This window comes from Leptinotarsa decemlineata, unplaced genomic scaffold (genome assembly GCF_025532065.1).
Source record: "Leptinotarsa decemlineata unplaced genomic scaffold, Ldec_3_MD MMD2_tig00026328_RagTag_RagTag, whole genome shotgun sequence".
NCBI classification, from domain to species: Eukaryota; Metazoa; Arthropoda; class Insecta; order Coleoptera; family Chrysomelidae; genus Leptinotarsa; species Leptinotarsa decemlineata.
In genome coordinates this window covers 8,311,653-8,330,202 of record NW_027412688.1, presented here as the reverse complement: position 1 = coordinate 8,330,202, position 18,550 = coordinate 8,311,653, and the positions used below count along the sequence as shown (strand labels likewise).

At 34.0% G+C, this 18,550-nt stretch overlaps 1 protein-coding gene and 1 long non-coding RNA gene across 2 annotated transcripts in view; one reads left to right on the top strand and one right to left on the bottom strand.

Annotated features, from left to right (window-relative positions):
- The first annotated feature begins 4,768 nt into the window (after positions 1 to 4,768).
- On the top strand, positions 4,769 to 18,154 carry LOC141485398 (uncharacterized). The gene is made up of 2 exons (XR_012467177.1): positions 4,769 to 5,062; positions 18,011 to 18,154. It is a non-coding gene; the product is annotated as an uncharacterized lncRNA (long non-coding RNA).
- LOC111511971 (metabotropic glutamate receptor 2) overlaps positions 8,954 to 18,550 on the bottom strand; it is a 126,292-nt gene continuing 116,695 nt past the window's right edge. Inside the window, exon 3 of the mRNA XM_074181971.1 lies at positions 8,954 to 9,729. Within this exon, the coding sequence (XP_074038072.1) occupies positions 9,608 to 9,729 (122 nt within the window). The 3' untranslated portion in view covers positions 8,954 to 9,607. The remainder of the gene's footprint in view (positions 9,730 to 18,550) is intronic.

The following is an 18,550-nucleotide window of genomic DNA, read 5'->3' as shown; positions in this document are numbered from 1 at the left end:
TCTTGATAATTGTCCAAGTAAACCTGTTCGAACCTATGAAATTCATTGTTTTCACTACCTAAATAAGACAATTGATGATAGCCGGAATTGCTCAGTGCTGAAAAGTATCTGCCTGTGTCATTGGAATGTTTTTTTCCCAGACAATGTAAATGATAATATGCTGTGAAAACAATATGATTCTACTCGCTAGATATGTAAAATATAACATAGTGTTCACGCTTCAATTTCAAAAGCTAGTTGTCAAAAAATCAAATCAACATAAGAGTGTCAAATATACCTTTTAACAAATATCCGTTCCACTATTCCAAATTTAAACCCTTCATCTGCCAATTGTCACTCTCACTACAACGAAATCATCTGTTAGTATTTTGTCGTTTGGTTCACCAGTTTCAGTTTCATATCTAAGTTTTTCAGTAGTACCACAATAGTGGTGATTTTGGAATTACCAAAACATATTTCCTGGTTACTTTTGGAACACATCTAAACATAATACATAAGGCGTGTTCATTAATTACAAATCCGAGCATTCGATTACGTCGCTTCGCTAGACAAGCGTTCGATAATTCACATCTGTCGTCTCTGTTAGTCCATGCGTGCGTTCCACTAAGCACTCACAACGATCACGCTCACGACCGTAGTTTTCCCGTGTCTTTTGCTTGCGAGCGTTATTGTCGTAAATTCAAGTGGAATGGATTATGGAACGTTTTGGGCGTTCATGTAAACCTTACAAATGGCGAGGTAGAAAAAATTAAGTAGAAGTTTCAATGAGGTTACATAAACCTTAATAGTAAGTTTCGATAATTGCAAACTAACTTTATTTATATTAAAAAAAAGTATAAATTACTAAACAAATTGAGTTTGAATGTAATCAAAATGTCTTATGCGGCAATTGGAGATTTGTAGATGAGTCGCAATAGTGCTCCAGAAACTAGTTCAGATGGAAAGTAGAATTGCAACTTTACAAAATTATAATCATGAAAACCGAAAACTTAGGCCACGTATTATTGATTATGAAAATGCGTTTCATCGTTATTCAGATGAAAAATTCACAAGTTATCACAGGTACATGATTTTCTATCACATATTACACTGAAAATTTTGAAAATGGCACACTTAATAATTTATGCTACTCTTAAATTTACTTCATTATATGTAAGTGACGATTGCATTGATTACTTATGAGACTAAATAATGGAATAAGTTAAGAAGAAATTAATTACAAATAACAGATAACGTTCATTTTATATTTCAAAAATTGCGGCGAAATATTCTCAACGTCTACGTGTTGTGTATTTACGATAGCGTGGAGGAAAATGTGATCAGTTAGCTCCTTTATCAACGTTAGGATCAGACAGCTTTTTTAGTTGTCAGCCGTCATATTGAAAAAATGATTGTTTTGGGTATATTTTGAGAAATTATTAGCTTTTGGTGAAATTTGTCTCTCTCGTTTGTCAGCACATCACTATCTTACTGGCATAAAACTAGTCATTTTCAAATAGTTGTAAAAAAATGTTTGCATAAACAATTATATCTAAAACAAAGTTGTTTTGAAACAAAACTTCAACTTGCTTTTACATTTCATTGACTCTGTGATCACGTGGTATCAAATAGGCATGTGCTCACTCGGCTCCAGATTTTTAAATCTGAAAACACCTACAATAATATACAACTGACTAACTTCACCTGCCATTGGTCACTGATGTATCGAAAGAGGCGAGTTCTTGAATTGAACAGAAACTTTCTGTTAAATTTATATTTTAAACCTATAGTAACTTATAGTATATGGATTGATAATAGAGCTTCCGATGTCATTTAAGTCTATAGAAGAGTGTCCTTAGGATGAATGTTTACGGACATCTCATAGACATTAATTCTACCTCCATTTTTTTTTCAAGGACAACACACAAGCACTACAGAAAAATCCTTTAGGCGCTCTAAGAGCGGAACCTGTGCGAAAGTACCGATTCACATTGGATTTGAATCGCTGGAGATTAAATCCATTTGGAAAAACGTTATCAGGAAGTTTATCCTACATAAATGCAGCTCTCCAAATGAAAGATTTTTCAAACATTGAAGTTCAAGGTGTACTGAGTTTAACCTCAAAACGATGTGCAGCCACAGTCCGTCCCGTATTTCTAATATATACTGCTTGTAGTGGAATCCAATGTGCCAAGTCATTTGAACACTTCCCGTGAAAGTATCTATAGAAGACAGACAAATCCCCAACCTTTCTTTGATGTTCCAGACTATAAAGGTTGTAAGTGGTGTTCGCGTCTCCAATGAGGCGGATGGCTCTTTTTTGGATGGAATCCAGCAGCTTAATGATGTATGCTCAGGGATGAACCTCCATACATGAGAATAATACTCCGAAGAAGGTCTGATCTGAGCTTAATGAAGCATGAGAAGCTGCTGAGGTGTGTACAATTTTCTGGTTCGGAACAGTGTCCCAAGCTTTAGAGAAGCAGCCTTTGCAATTCCAGCGACATGATTGTGTCGAGACATATTGGTGTCCATTTTTGTGGAAATCCTGTGTTTACTGGGTTGACCTCACTTATATATGCAGTTGTTGGGAGGGATTCAAAAATCCCTATTTCCAACTTTTCAATATCATTAAAAATCTTTCTTAATTGCACTACTTCCATTTTTTTATGTCGAAATTTCGAGATTCAAAATCGTAATTTCCAAGAAACAAATAATAAAAATATGTGGCCCTTCTGCGCTTCCGTACGTTTGATTTCATTCTCCTATATTCATGTTTCAACAGTTCTTAAGTTGAATTTTCCTAGAATATGAAAAACCAATAGTGCATTTTATTCTATATGTTCTATATGTTTCATTCTATATATGAGAACATAGACTTTCACGGCCGGTGTCGAAATTAGAGACAACCTACTGATTTTTTTTATCGAAAAACTAAATATCTTGAGTTAATAAAAATGACCCTTTGGTACCTACTATAAATTAATTCCACCTACCTAATTTAATTATTCTCTTTTTACTTCATATTCATCTTCGTCTCCAACCTACTGAGTCTCATAATATAAATAAGTTTAAAAAACTAGAATTCAATTTCTAATCTGCCTACAGTGTCGTTAAATAAAAAAATATATAGTACCTACCTATGTCTTAAACTGCATCATATCAAGCAATCTGATATTCTGCTTCACTCATTTTATTTTCTCGAATCTTAAATTATTGTAGATTAAAATTCAATTGCAGATTAAGCAGATAACAACTCATACCAAACCAGCAAAATATAATCAAGAAATATCTAATTGCATCAGGCGAAACGTATTCGGAGGTGGATTTACCGACACCAAACAGGATGGGAAAAATATGAAGGTTCTTCACGCTGTTGCCCATACGAAGTAAACTTATTTACCATATACATGCATATCGTGTCAAGTTACAATGTAACGTGTTTACACTTGTAGAAGTAATTCCCATAAATTTTTATTATTATAGTTTCTCATTGCAAACTCATCAGATATAGAATCATGAAGTATTTTAATTAAGGGCTTTGATGAAATGAAGGGGATTCGCTATTTAATATTATTCAATCAATTCAATAATTTGATCAGTATTTTTGATACAGGTTTTGGTATGATATATTGAAAATTCAATAAATTATTGGTTTTAGTAGAAAAATGTCAAAAAGGATGGCTCAGTTTTATTAAAGATTATCAGATTATTATTATTTCAAATAAAATAAAAGTAGGTATTGTTCCTACCTGTTACATATCAAAATTTACCCGGTGTCCAAGAACTGAGATTGTAATTGGTTTAAAATTCTACCCGTTATCTCATTCACTATTAACCAATTAAGTTAGTCCGGCCGTACACGGACCACATATTTGCAGTTGAGGCAACCACAACATTGTGGTCATGTTGAATGCACTTCGCGGTTGACCCAACCACATTTTTGGGGTCGACTTGCGGTCATATAAACCGCACTTGCAGTTGAGACAACTGACATAAAAAATTGAGTGCTGTGAGACCAATATGAGAAAAAGTACACCACGGTGTACGCAGTTGGGTACGACTGCAAGTTTGTGGTTAGTGTACGCAGGATGCCGCGATGACATCTTGGCGGAGATCAGCAGCAAGTTGACTGCAGACGTCCGTTTTGACTTTTGTGAACGCCCGTGTACGTGTAGTAGTACAGTATTTCTTATGGGCGGCTTGAGTTCGCTGGAACGCGACTGCAATTGTGTGGTCGATCCGACCGCAAAATGTGGCTCGTGTACGGTCGCTCTTAGGTACCTACTACCATTGTACCTAATATAAGAATTGTAGCCCAGTGTAAAATATTTATTCATTTCTACCGAAGAAGCTACGGTGTTACGTCTAGAAATAGATAATATTTGTGAAACTTGTTCAATTATTATCATGGATAAATATAGTTTATCTCGGATGAGCCTTTGAAAACATTGAAGTCATATGTTGTTTTTGAGGTTATCTAACTCCTAGTTGAAGAAAACCTTGATTATTTTTACCATTATATTCCTATCTATTTTGAAGAAAATATCTCATAATCCACAAGCAATAATAAATAAATTTATATACCTATTTGCGAAACACTTCTTCACACCTATGAATCTAACATTCAATGATAGTTTTCACTTTTTGTGTGTGGTTTGTTCCATGCTCAGTTGGGATACAGATCTCATCAAATTATGTTGCATGTTATTTTCCGTAATATTTGACATAGGGCGCATTGGTGATTTCTGTCAGGATGACAATAAATTTTTTGTCAGTGTCACGAGTTTCACGTCAAGATGCATCTGGAATCGGTCGTTTGCGCACTTGTCATTAGAAACATGGAAAAACAAAGAATTGCAAAGATCATTGGGTTCATCCACTGTGGAGTTATAGACTGATAAGTGGAAAGTTCTATACCATATTTGTAAAATTACGTGAATATCCGGGCAAATATTTTCATTACTTTCGAATGAGTATCATGAATGATTATCTCGAGTTTTCTGAAACCTACCACGTCTTACAACAACACAAGAATGAGATTATCCATCCCTGCAGAAGAGAGGCTGGCTGTGACTTTGAGGTACGTTAATAAAAAAAACATTTTATCATGCACTTTTTTTATATACCGAAAAAGACGAGAAGCATAATAATCGAAAATATAAGGTTGACTAATTTTATACTCCTTGCATATGTTATATTTTTCTTCAGTCTCCAGATTCAACAGACAAGTTTGACACAAAGGATTGTGCAGTTGCACTATTTTCAGAAGAGGTCATATTTGCATCACATGCATTTGGAGGGTTAGAAATAGAATCTTCAGGAGAGGATAAGTTTATGTAGGTCAGATTTTGAGGGCTTGCAGTTGATAATGATGTAGAATATTGGTTAGAGGAACGTCTTAGATAAACGTTTCTGTGTTGATGTAGATGGGCTGGAGGATGATAACAACTGCTTTATTGATGTATTAGGTTTTGAGTAGTGAGAAGTAAGTGCTTGACGAAAAACTGGTCCCAAAAATTGAAAAAATACTTTGGCGCTTACTTCTTCCCACGTTTTGGTTTTCGAATTAGAATCAGAACATTCTTCAAAATATTTATCGTATATCAAGGATCTTTTTTCTACTTCTTCAATCAACATGTCGTTGTCTATATCATCTTAATTCAAATACGTTTTGCGTACTACTTGACGTCACTGGCACGTCGTAGGACACCGTAGACAATAAGTCACCCAAACACGGTGACAGTAAACAAAAAGTCACGGTGCCAAAGTCAACAATGCGCGCTAGCTCTAAAAGTCTACGCACATTGCGACAGTTGAAGTTTATTTTCTCTTTCTATAGTTCCTGATAGAGGTGCGCACACTAAGGCAGGCAACCTCAGAGTAAGACACTAAGAAACATACTATTCTATAACACAAACTAAGTTCTGTAGTATTTGATTTTGGATAGGGGACAAGCGCCATCTGATTTGTGTCAGATATACAAGCGTAACGCTTCATGTGCAGCGACTTTATAGTTCATCCAGTTGGCAACACTGGTCCTAGCATGTGCCTGTCCGTTGCCTGCTCAGAGTAACAAAACACAACTCTGAGGTATGTTTACTATTCTGTGGTTTGTGTACCGAGTACAGTACAGAGTACAGTTGCAAACAACACACTGAGCTCTTGGACGATCATTCGCGACTGGTCTACTTCATCCTTTCAAATTGGAATCAGACAACCATGTTGAGGAAAAGTTTGTTTTCGAGACTTTCTGTATTTTTTTGAACATGTCCCGTTCCCGTCAATTTGAATTGCGGCTATTCTTTCACTCGAGCTACAATTAGATGAACTATCTTCCATTTTCACTATAATTTGTTTAGTATAATTTATAATTCTCGAAACTTTCACTTTCAAAATAATGGAGGTTACACGAATAAAAATATTCAAAAATTTTCTTCATCTCTTCAATCATATGATAGCCTCAGCTGAGATCTGCCAGAATGAAAATGCAATGATGTACTAAATCTTGAAACAAAAAGTACTAAATCCGGAAAAAATGTACTAAAAATAATTAATATCAATATATTCCAAAACGGACTAAAAAGCACCAATACCGAACACAAAAAGTACTAAATAAATAGCGTGAACTTTGAATAAATAGCGGGAATTTTAAATTAATGATTTATATATAATAACAAAGGGACACAACTTCACATTGTTACTGTAGACCTACTTATGATGTACTGTTTGGAACCTTTGGTGTAGTAATGAATATTACTGGAGTTTTTTCCCAACACCAAATAGTTATTTTCAACACCTCGACACATGTTTCGATCACCAAGTGATCATCTTCGATCGAAACACGTGTCGAGGTGTTGAAAATAACGATTTGGTGTTGGGAAAAAACTCCAGTAATATTCACTGTTGACCTATATAAATAAAAAAAAATGTACATATATTATAATAAAAATATCTTCTGAAATACATATAGATATAACTACTAAAAACAATGATAACAAAAAAACTTATTTGTACATATATTGCCTATATCACTTGTACAGCAACTGAAAAAATTCTTAAATAGATAAAAATGTAACAAAAAAAACTTATTCACATGTCAACAAAACAAATGGATCTATATTATACTATACCTCTTGTATAGAAGCTAACTGTTCCATTATATCCATATTATCGTTGTTATGGTTAAAATAAGTGTCTTTAATTCTGCTTGGCTAATATCAATGTCAATTTCTAAAACAATACTTTCATTTTTATTGACCGGTTTTAGTTCTAAAGCAACATGCTTTTTTTTTCTCGTATAACAAACCTTTATTAAAAATAAAACGTATTGATACATGATTGTTCATTATAATTTACAATTTACAACTTACTTGTCCATTATTATAATTTATATTACCAAGATAGCAAACACTTTTTACCGTGGTTTACATTTGTTCACAATTCAAATATTGCAATTGACAGTGACAATTGACGATTTTGACAAGAGCTTCTCATTTGTACTAAAAATTGTACTAAATATAAATTATTTGCTAAAATGTACTAGATATATTAAATGTAACACTAACGTACTGAACATTGGCCAAAATCACTAGATCTAGTACGAAAACACTGGTTCTGGCAGCCCTGCCTCAGCTACTAAGACTATAACGTATTGAATGTGCATTCAATTGTCAGCTGCCAGCTTCGAGTGCTGTCCACTGCCTCTTCTTCTTCTTCCATATTTTTTTCAATATTGATTTGTGCAAAAATCTGCTACTTTATGTTCAAATCCGCTACGCCTCTACCGTCGAGAAAATTTCGCTACGGTAGCGGAATTCTGCTACGGTTGACAACACTGGCTAGGACGGTCTAGGCCAATGCTGTGCTGTCTCCTCATGTTCCCGTTTTGTGCCGTATTGTCGCCATGTACGTAGGCTTTGAGTAGGCCAAAGATTTTGAGTTGCACCTCTATTTATTTACAGCATATACTTATATCGAAATGGTTCTCACAAAAATTAATTGATACATTTGTAGCCGCATGTGCTGGTTCTCGTCATGCCAACTTCAACCAAGCATCTCTCAATATTATGTTGTTTGGAACATGGACAAATACTTCATAGAGGGAACGTACACCACTAGGATATTTTGGATATTTTAAATACACGAAATATGCCTAAGGTTTTTTAATTTCTTCATTGAATATTGACAGATTGCAATGATTACCTGAGGCGTAACGTCACAATCCGACGCTATTACACTTACGAGTCTTTTCGCGTTTTATCTACTGTGAATGGAAAACATGCAGAAATTTGCGTTGAAAAGTTAGTTTATTTGTGAAACATTGTTTTTCACACTATTAGGAGCATACCTACAATAAAGAAGATATTACAAAATCTGTCATAATGGCTCATCGGGGATAAACTCAAGGTGTATGAACCTCTGGAGAAGCTAGCCACTCGCGCTAGCGAAATGTCAAGGATAAAAATAGTGATACTGATAATGCCTATAACTCATATATTAAATCGTATGAACCAGAAACGTTAATATAACACTAAATGGCTGATGCATGAAATATTTATTCTTGTCAGTTTTCAGTCAATGTTCAAGTTATCTACAAACTCGACAGTCATTGTGTTGTAACTTGTGAAAGTTAGTAAATGAAAATTAAGTTCTGATGAAACCTTTCTTAATAAAATTTCAAAATGATAGATAAGAATATTTTCATAGGCGCAAAGTCCGCATTTCATTTAGGTAAAGGCCACCAGGGGGCGTACTATAAAACAGATGATCTCGAAATAAGAAAACAACATAAGAAAAAAAGTACCACCCAAATTATACCTATGAATATCCTAAATATACTCATCTGGTAAAATTCTTTCGAAAAAAATTCGTCGAAGTTGCAATAGGACTCTCTATTACAAATTAAAAGTTGCCGCCAATATTTCACTATACATAAAATCGTTCCAATTTTCACCTAAAATTGATTTGCAATATTCTATTTTAATATGAAAGTAAAACTCATTACTTGAATGGGTATTTTTGAAATGTTGCAGCTTGAATTTCATTTTTAGCTAATCAGTTTCTCGAAGGTCGAATGTATAATGCAATGAAATAAAAAAAAATTATGCCATCCTATTATTATACAAATGGGGAATCAAACAAGCTTTTACTATCAAAATATTTAATTCTAACTTAGAAAGTAAAAAAACTATGTACAGTGTCTTCTTAAAACTATTTACGAAATTATATTTGCGTTTTCTATTGTAATTAGTGGTAAAAATATTTCAGTCACTTTGTTGCACCACAATGATGTTGTTTTGTTGTAATAATAGATCATACCAACTTTTTGAAACGATCAAAGGAAGTAGTCTTGACTAATGGGATATCAAAATATTCACCATTGGTATTGTTTCTACAACTGAAAAAATATTTTTTTTGGGAAATGGAGGCGCGACAGATAAGGATGATTTGCCTTCTGAATATTTTGAGATCCTGGCTATGACGTTTCGGTTTCACGAAACTCATTTACCGAAAAAAAAATGTTAAACTATTTTGTTTCTACGTTGGAGATATGAACATGAACGTATATACATTTTTCCCGATCAAAGTGAATGTCAGTGTACACTGATCACACCGTTATTGTTGATCAGTACATCATCCCCGGATGCATTCCATTTCCTCTCTGGAAGAAGACGTTGGGGTTACTGCTCAACGTGGGTTCCAGAGTCGTGTAAACGTTTCCATCGTCCGGACGGAGAAAAACACCACCTGAAAAAAGTGAAATATTTTCAATTGAAAAAAAAAACAAATTTGAAAATTATTCAGAGCTTCACCAAAAACTCAGCACAGAGAAAACTTTTTATTATTGCTTTCTCAGAAAATGAAATTGGTACATTGTTTGTAACCCAAAATGCAATAGCTGAACTTTTTATTTTTCAGTGTATATGTTGAGGGATGACAGGAAAATGTACCTTCATTTTTCAAAATATTGAATATCTTCACCGAAAATACTTAGTGAATACAATGTTTTCAAATATTTTTCTTTGTAGTAGATACTGATAACTGTTCATAGATGTATTACTCTGTCTACTCAGTTTCATTAGGATTTGTAGACATATTCAGTTTTTCTATATAATTGTGTATAAATTGAGTAGCATATACAAATGTATTGCATAATAGTGTATCAGTGAGTCAATGGCCAGAAAGTCACATGCATTAATCTTCTTATATATAGCGGAACTTTCCCTTGATTAACCTCTTTTCTTTAACTACTCCTAGAAATCTTAATGGACAATGATTAACTCAAAGCAGAAGCGAAAAACTCTTTCATGTCAGGTTTTAGCTAACTGGCTGCTCCAAAATGGTATTTTAGATATTCCAAAAGATGGTCCACAAGGTACGGTTCTATAGTTGCACATTCCTGCCTGGTTACCTACAGGTTACCTGTGAGGGTTAAAAGAGTGTTTTCCGGCTAGTGGGCGCAGTTGGTAACCCGCAGCCATGGACGGGCACCTCCCTGAAATGGGTCACTTCCCAAGCCACACATTCGTGTTGCTAACATACCTGACAAGGTCGCAGACTGATCACCGATTAGGTCCTCACTAGATTAGGTTAGGAAAGGATTACATTTCCAGCGTTTGGCAAAGTCTCATTCTTGCCAGCTCCCCTCAAAAATCATGGAGTGCCATTCAAAATGAACAAGATAATCATAGAAGCTATAGAGTTGAGTGCCTTGTTCGTGATCGAAGAAATGTTATGAATATAATAAATAGATATTTGAAATTACATTGGAAACATTGACATGACAACATAGACTTTCCGTAACGTCATATTCACATGTATTCTACCTCCAGATCACACAAGCATGTGACAAATCAAATCCCAAAATTTTCACAATGACTTAAGTATATGAGTGACGTAAATGGCAAGATGTGAATCTCTCCATCTTCTTTAGTTATTGGAGTCAATGTTCTGTATTCAATGGTCAGTCCATAATATGATATCACTGATTGGACATAATGAGTAATCAATAACGTCAATCACAGACACAATACTCAACTATATTTGTCTATTCGACAAATGTTTGAGTTCAATTGTTGATTGGAGTAATTTGATTAATTGAGTTAGAGAGAAAAGTCTTTCATTATTCAGAATGAGTTTCATGACTCCTCTTGTAAGAATGGTTGATAAATTCAATTTTTTTATGATAATATTTGACATAAACGTGGTCAGAGATATGTTGCGTTTCTTTGACCTATGATTTTGTTACATCGTGAAAGAAATTTTTATTTTTTCTTGTAGCATTTTAGAAGTGAATAATTGGTTCTATATTGATGTTTTCATTTTTAACATTGCTGAGTATTCTCATACAAAAACTTTGTCGAATGTCTAATATTTTTGCCTTTTTAAATACGTCGTTAATTGGGTGAGTCTTTTCTTTTCAATATGACAGTATCCATTTCTGTATGACATTTAAATTCCTAACATAGCAATTTTTCACTCATCCTCAACCTATTATTCCAAAGGATAGTTGGGATTGAACTAGTGCGAGGTACAACGTTTTCAAATGAACGGTAATAAATATATAAAAGGTTTCAATTACTAATCTGAAGAGTTTATATTTATATCCATTATTTTTTATGCGAATAAATTATAATATTAATGAAATAGCATAAAACGGTAAGAGGTAGAAAGTAGGTTTAACGAAATCAATAAATGGAATATAGCTCAAAATCCAAATGTTATTTTTGCTTGTTTTTTTTTTGTTTTCAGAAACATTCAGAATTTGTTGAAAATTTTGACGGGACCTTTTTATTAGCTATCAGAATATACTTATGGAATTTTCATACAGTTGTTTTTTGGTGGAAATATGCAACTTTGGCACCATTCTAGCTACTCTCTATCTCTTCCGTTCACTACATCCCCAAGCAAAGACCCGAATGTAAATAGTTCTGCTAAATCAATTGAGGACAACAACGATATACAATTGAGGAGAACAAAATCCGGGCTAGTAGAGCGTGGTCAAATGGAATCTGAAGTACCAAACATTTCACCTACTGCGAGGACGAACATTATATCTCTAAGTCTAAGTTCGTTATTGAGCCAATTTCGTACTCACGGCACTGCTAAAAATTATGTTTTCATTGAAAAATAGCGACTTTCATTGACTGTCCCTACTTATCAGATATCACTGAAATATCCCAAATGGTTTCGGAAATTCAATTTCAATTCAATTCAATTCAATTTTATTTTCAGAACCATTTTACATACAATCATTAATATCAACACAATTAATAATGTGAAAATAAATAGTACAAATAAAATAATGGATATTAATTAGTTGTTTGAGTTTTTTTTTAAATGACTCACTGAAGTAGACTCACGGCTAGGCAAATATAACCTGTTTTGTGATGTCTAAATTAGCGTGGCATTTGTACAATTGTATGTCTTATGTATAATTGTATTAATATGGTAAGTAAAGCTTTCTTACATTTTTATAGAAAGACGATAAAAGAGAGAATTTAAAATTGGGGTTCAAATGAGATTGGATAATTTGAATCATTTCCATTGGGGTATAACCGCTTATTGTGGTATTATTGTTAAAATTCGGTAGTGTATGAGTACATATACACAATATATAAAACATAAGTGAGTATTTATTTCAGTATGAAGTTGGAAATTTTTCTGTGTGATTATGTATATACTTTTTCGCCTCTATTTTGAATAGTTTGAAGGATGTTATATCTTTTAAATTTTTAGGTAAGACGTTGAATATTTTTGGACCATAAAAGAAAAAAGAATTCTGGGTGACCGTTTTATTAAAGAATTCAATTTTTACGTCCTGGTTCATTTTTGATCTAGTATCTCTTGAATGTTTCTGCGCGAAATCTGCTCGTTTATGGAACATTCTTATTAGGCAATAATAAATGTAAAGTGATTGAATATTTAACATGATAGTTTCTTGATATAACTCATCTTGTTGAAAAGAGTCTATTTTTTTTAAGATAATTTTTAATAAAATGTTCTGAGCGGTTTGTAATGGGCTAATACCATTTTTGAAAGTTGCGCCCCAAGCAGGAATACAATATTTTATTATAGATTCGACAAGAGAGGGATATAGTATTATAAGATTTTTTTTTGACAGTATGTCACGTTCATAAAAATTGTGCATCAATACTCGGAGCCTTTTTGTTCCGTCCATTTTAGATGCTGATCTAAAATAACTACGAGGTATTTTACAGATGTGGCTTGTTCTATGGTCTGACAGTCGCAAGTATTTTGATTATTACAGTGCGGTATATGCATTTTTATTTTGTAGTTTTTAGGTTGATCACGAAGGGTGGGGGAAAAGGTCAGATACTTTGTCTTGTTTACATTCAGTGACAGTTTAGTACTATTTAGCCACATGTATATTTTTTCGTAAATTTGCTTCTACTGTCTGTCTTATTATTTCATCCCAAGATGTTCGTTCCCGTGTAAATTAGAGCCGTATCATCGGCATAACATATTATATCGCCTACAAAATTGTTGATTTTTGTTATACTGTTAATGTAAATAAGAAAAAGTATCGGTCCCAAAACGGTCCCTTGTACAGTCAGTTTGCTACTTATTTCATTTTCAATTTTCACTCGTTGAATTCGTTTTGATAGGTAATTCTTCATCAAAACCAAAGCATTGCCTCGAATACCATAGTTCAATATTTTCATTAATAGTTCATGGTCAACTGTACCTATCGAAGGCCTTGGCCAGGTCTAGGAAAACGGCCAAGCATTTGGTTGGCCTGTCCATGGCCTTCACAGTGGTTTCGAGAAAATCCATTATGGCACTCTGTGTTTTTGGGTTTTTCATGGATCCAAATTGCCTGTCAGTTATTATATGATGTTTATCCAAAAATTAAGTAGTATTTTTTGACAAATTGTTCAAACATTTGCCTCATTTTTTGGCTCATGTTTTTACCTATATCGACAAAGAATTTGTTGAATGCGTTCGATTTTGCTGCGTTATTACTAACGGTAATGTTGTTTTCTAATATGATGTCATTGTTTTCAACATCTTTCTTTTTATCTGAATGAATGATTTCAATTTTTCTTTTAAACTTCAAACCTCGCATTTTCGTAATGGATCATTTTTATACAAACTTTATATAGCAACCTAACATTATTTTTTCATGTAAACTTACACCCTTGAAAATTTGCATATCATTAAGCTACACCCTGACTTTGATTATTCTATTGCAGATCATCAACTCGATGAACATTCGCGATTTTAATGTTGAACTGAAATAAAAACTTTCATTGAAACACGCCTTAGTCTTGCATCTCTTAGTGCCGAGTTATAAATAATCGAAATTCCTGAAAATAATTGACAGTTGCTGCACTTCCTGTTCCAGCGAATATTGACAATCGATATAATAAGAATTCAGCATAAAACTAATTGCCGTGGTTGTGACCGCTGACCCAAAGAACTGCACCGTTATAACATAACCATATGCAAGCGGCACTGCATTTCATAGCATTTTTTAATTAACCGCGTAATTGTTGAATTGCTCTTGTCTTAAAGCACTCGTCTTCCAGCTAAGGTGGAGACGAGAGTTCAAATCGGTGACGCCTCACGGATATGGTGAGATTCTAAGCGAGCGTCTAGATATCGCAGCGGCCTCGCATGAAGTCACCCAGAATCACGGAACCACGAGTTCACTATATCGCATTCCAGGAATATAACCATAAAAATTAACGATTTCAATGGGTTGAATGAAGACTCGTTTGTGCTTATCCGAATATTCACAGTTTTGTTGCGAATCGCAAAATAACGAACATATCGAGCGTCCATACGACACATTTTGATACAAATAGTTTGTTATCTGCTGTCAGCTGTCACCATGAATATTAAAAGTATCACACAACCCAAAAGTTGTTTTGTGTTTTTATTACGATAAAAACACATTGAATGAATACGGCTTGTAGGCGAGTCTTGCGATCAGCCTATCTGCAGGAGGTATGAGTTCTGTGATATTGGATGTCTGTACCAATTTCGACCGCATCATTTACAACAATTCGTTAAATTGAGAGCAAGTTACACAAAATAGTGAAGTTGTGGTTAGTCTTACTGTATTATGCGATTTTCGAAAAATATACGAACATTGAACTTTCTTTTACTTTTTATGAAAACTTTCGATACTTTTCAGAGGCAAATTAAAATTATTTGAAACATTTGAAATGAATCATTTCATGCATTCGTATCTAAAGCCAATGTGAATAAAGAGATGACATGTATACATATGTTCTATAAATATTAAAAACACCTTCCCACACCAGAACTGTGCGTCTCTCGACACGCGTTTCGTTAACCGGGTTAACTTCATGAGAAGATGTCTTATTCTTGTCATCTCTAGTGAGTGAAAAGACAATTGAGGTTATGCCATTTGTGATTGAACGTACATAAATAATGGTAATGTCATAATAGATGCGGAGTCAGCAATATTAATCACAGTGTTATTCACATTGCTGCGAGCGAAAAGATCAAATCCTCCATAACGAAGCCATAATTTAATTAGACTGCAGATAGTGCAAATGAAGAAATCGCACGAGACGAGCGCCGTGTTCAATGCCAGGTCTAGCAGATCTTGAAGTCGATCTTCCGTTTTGGTTCTTGAACTTCTGTTCTACTGTTTGAGAGGTTTAGTCCACTGATGACTCAGTTTTCCCTTTATATTGATTATTTAAACGACTGCAGATAGTGGAAATTACCATTTATATAGTATGTATCTATAGTATTGGTCGGTCGGTAGCCAAGCGGTTCGGCGTGGGTGCTTTGTTCACTCACTCGAATCGACTGCCGTGTTGGTCGGTGGTTTAAGCACTAGTCTGAACGATCGATCTTCACTTGCTAGCGTCCTACCCGTGTTAGGAATCACACGTTAAAAGGTAAGACCTCGTTAATCCTTAGCTCGCACAAGTTTCGACTTCTGAGGGTTGACGTTTGTAGGGGTGCGACAGCTGGTTAACGGAAAAACAAATTTTAAACAGATTTTTTTAAACAGAATATATTTGTTGTTTTTTGAATCAATATACTCTTAACAAAATGTACTTCTAAGTATTGGAATAACTTGCCAACACTGGCCTACCTCCTAATAAAACTCAGCTAATAATACAAAATTTACTAATTCTAAATCAATACGATTTTCGTCGGCTAGTTTCATTATGTGAAAGGGGTTGGAAATGCAGATCGTATTAAAAAAAAATGAAAGTGAAAATATCCTTGAAAACTTCTTGCTTACTTCAACAAATGTGAGGTATAGTCTATATATACGGAATCAATTCGAGTGGCATAAAAAACTAAATAGTTCCCGAACGTCGGCAGTGTCTTTGTATGGCATGGGCGGCGTGGTATATTTTTTTGTCTAATCATTATTTTTATGTGGGAGGTTTTATATGGTATTGTCTAGTAAATTCCTCAGACTCTGACATTTACCTGTTATTTACCTGTTCGGATTGACTTCATATAGGGTATAACCTCAAAGACACTATGTTGGAAAATGAAAAGTCGAAAATATGTCGATCAGACTAAGCGAGCCATTGAAACTCATTTAAAAGAACACGTAGCACATATCTGATTTCGACACTTTGGAGAACGGCCATAGAATAAATGAAAACTGGTATTGTCGAGATAGTAGATTTTTTGATGCTTTCGAAAGTCTGGAATAGCAAAGCGGGGATTGAGAATTATGAACAGTGACAACTGTATCAATCCAAACAGCTCATTATATACCTTTTGATGAATCGCTTTGTTAAAATTAGCGGGATCTTTCATGACAAATTTTCCCTCAAATGTCTACCCTGAATCATTGATTAATTCATTTCATCCCCAGAAGACGTCGACTTGGTTAGTGAAACGCGCGTCGGGAGGAGTATTGCAGTTCTGGTGTATCGAAACAGTGCTTGTTTTGGATTATTTTACGTACATTGTATATACAGCTCAGATATCGTATATCACAAATCAGGGGTACTTCAAGGATCTATACTCGGCCTTCTTTGTTCTCTATATATACTTCCCACTTACTACAGGCTCTTCACACTTGTCAGGTGTATTTATACGCTGATGATACTCAAATATATCATAGCGAAAATGGCAGACAATGACAGACATTGTTAATGCAGATATGAATAGATTTGTTGAACTGGCAACGAAACACTGTTCATTTGTAAACCCTAGTAAATTGAATGTAATGAGTTTTGGTCCAAGACTTCACCGTTCCATAGTGAATAACTCTGCGAATATCTGCATTCGAAATGAACCACTAAATATTGTTAGTGAAGCAAAAAATCTTGGTATTTTGATGGATGTAGATCATATTTAGCATTATCATGTGAAAAAGTCTTTATGTGAATCTTTGGTGCTTTCAGGCCCATGTTTAACCACTCATTACAAAAATAAAATTCAAAAAGTTCAAAACTCATGCCTTATATTGAGTTTTGGTATTGCTTGCGACAAAGGTTCTCATAAAAGCTTCAAGAAATGGGATGGTTGAACATGGAGAAGAGAAGGTTATTTCACGCTGTTTTTTCATATCTTCATAGGAAAATTACATATTGTAAAGACAGCTTAATTTTCCTCTTGAAGATGATCACTTGGTGATCGAAACACGTGTCGAGGTGTTAAAAATAACGATTTGATGTTGGGAAAGAACTCCAGTAATATTCATTACTACACCAAAGGTTCCAAACAGTGCATCATAAGTACATTTACAACTTGAATATTCGATATAAAAATATGCTTGTAATGCCAAAATTCAAAACAAAAGTGTTCAGACGGTGTTTCAGGTACCAAATTTGCCAAAAGTAAAATTCTGAGCCCAACTCCCTAAAATAATTAAAGTTTCCAAATTCTAAAATCAAATATTAAGACTATTTGTTCGGCTAAAATGACTAAATTATTATCTTGCAAGGAATAGGTAAACTAAACTCTTTAGGTTGTTCATATTTATATTATAAAATATTATTATATATAGCAATTATGATTTTAATTTCCATTTTTTTTGTTTTGTTTTCAGAGTTGAGTGGAAAAACATTTTCCGTAATGTACCTATTGCATTTCGGACGATGAACTTCGCCCTTTATTTCACTTGTTAGTTTTAAAATACATATAACCTATGTTGAGTTTTTCTGTTAATGAAATAAAAAAGACGATACTATTATTATTAATATTATTGTACAATTGATCATTGTTTTTATTTATGAGTTATTTAAATAACCCATAGGAGTACCACTGCCTTCAGCATTTTTTCTTACACATTTTCATTAATTATTGATGAATCAGTCTTCCAGAATATTCTTCTTATTTCTCTATATTGAAGTTCTGAGCAGTCATACTTAGCTGGGGATCTGCACCAGACACTTGCATTTTTATTTTTTTTCGGTACGTACTTATACAGTATCACTTCCTTCCAAAGTCTCACATCCATCAAGTTGCAATTCTCCTAATATGAGAAATCCCATTAAGTTCGCGTTTAAGTTGTTTCTTCGAATAGCGGATTTGATACCTTTTCAACCAGTTTCCGAACGAGTAACTGTTAATAATAATAATATAGGTT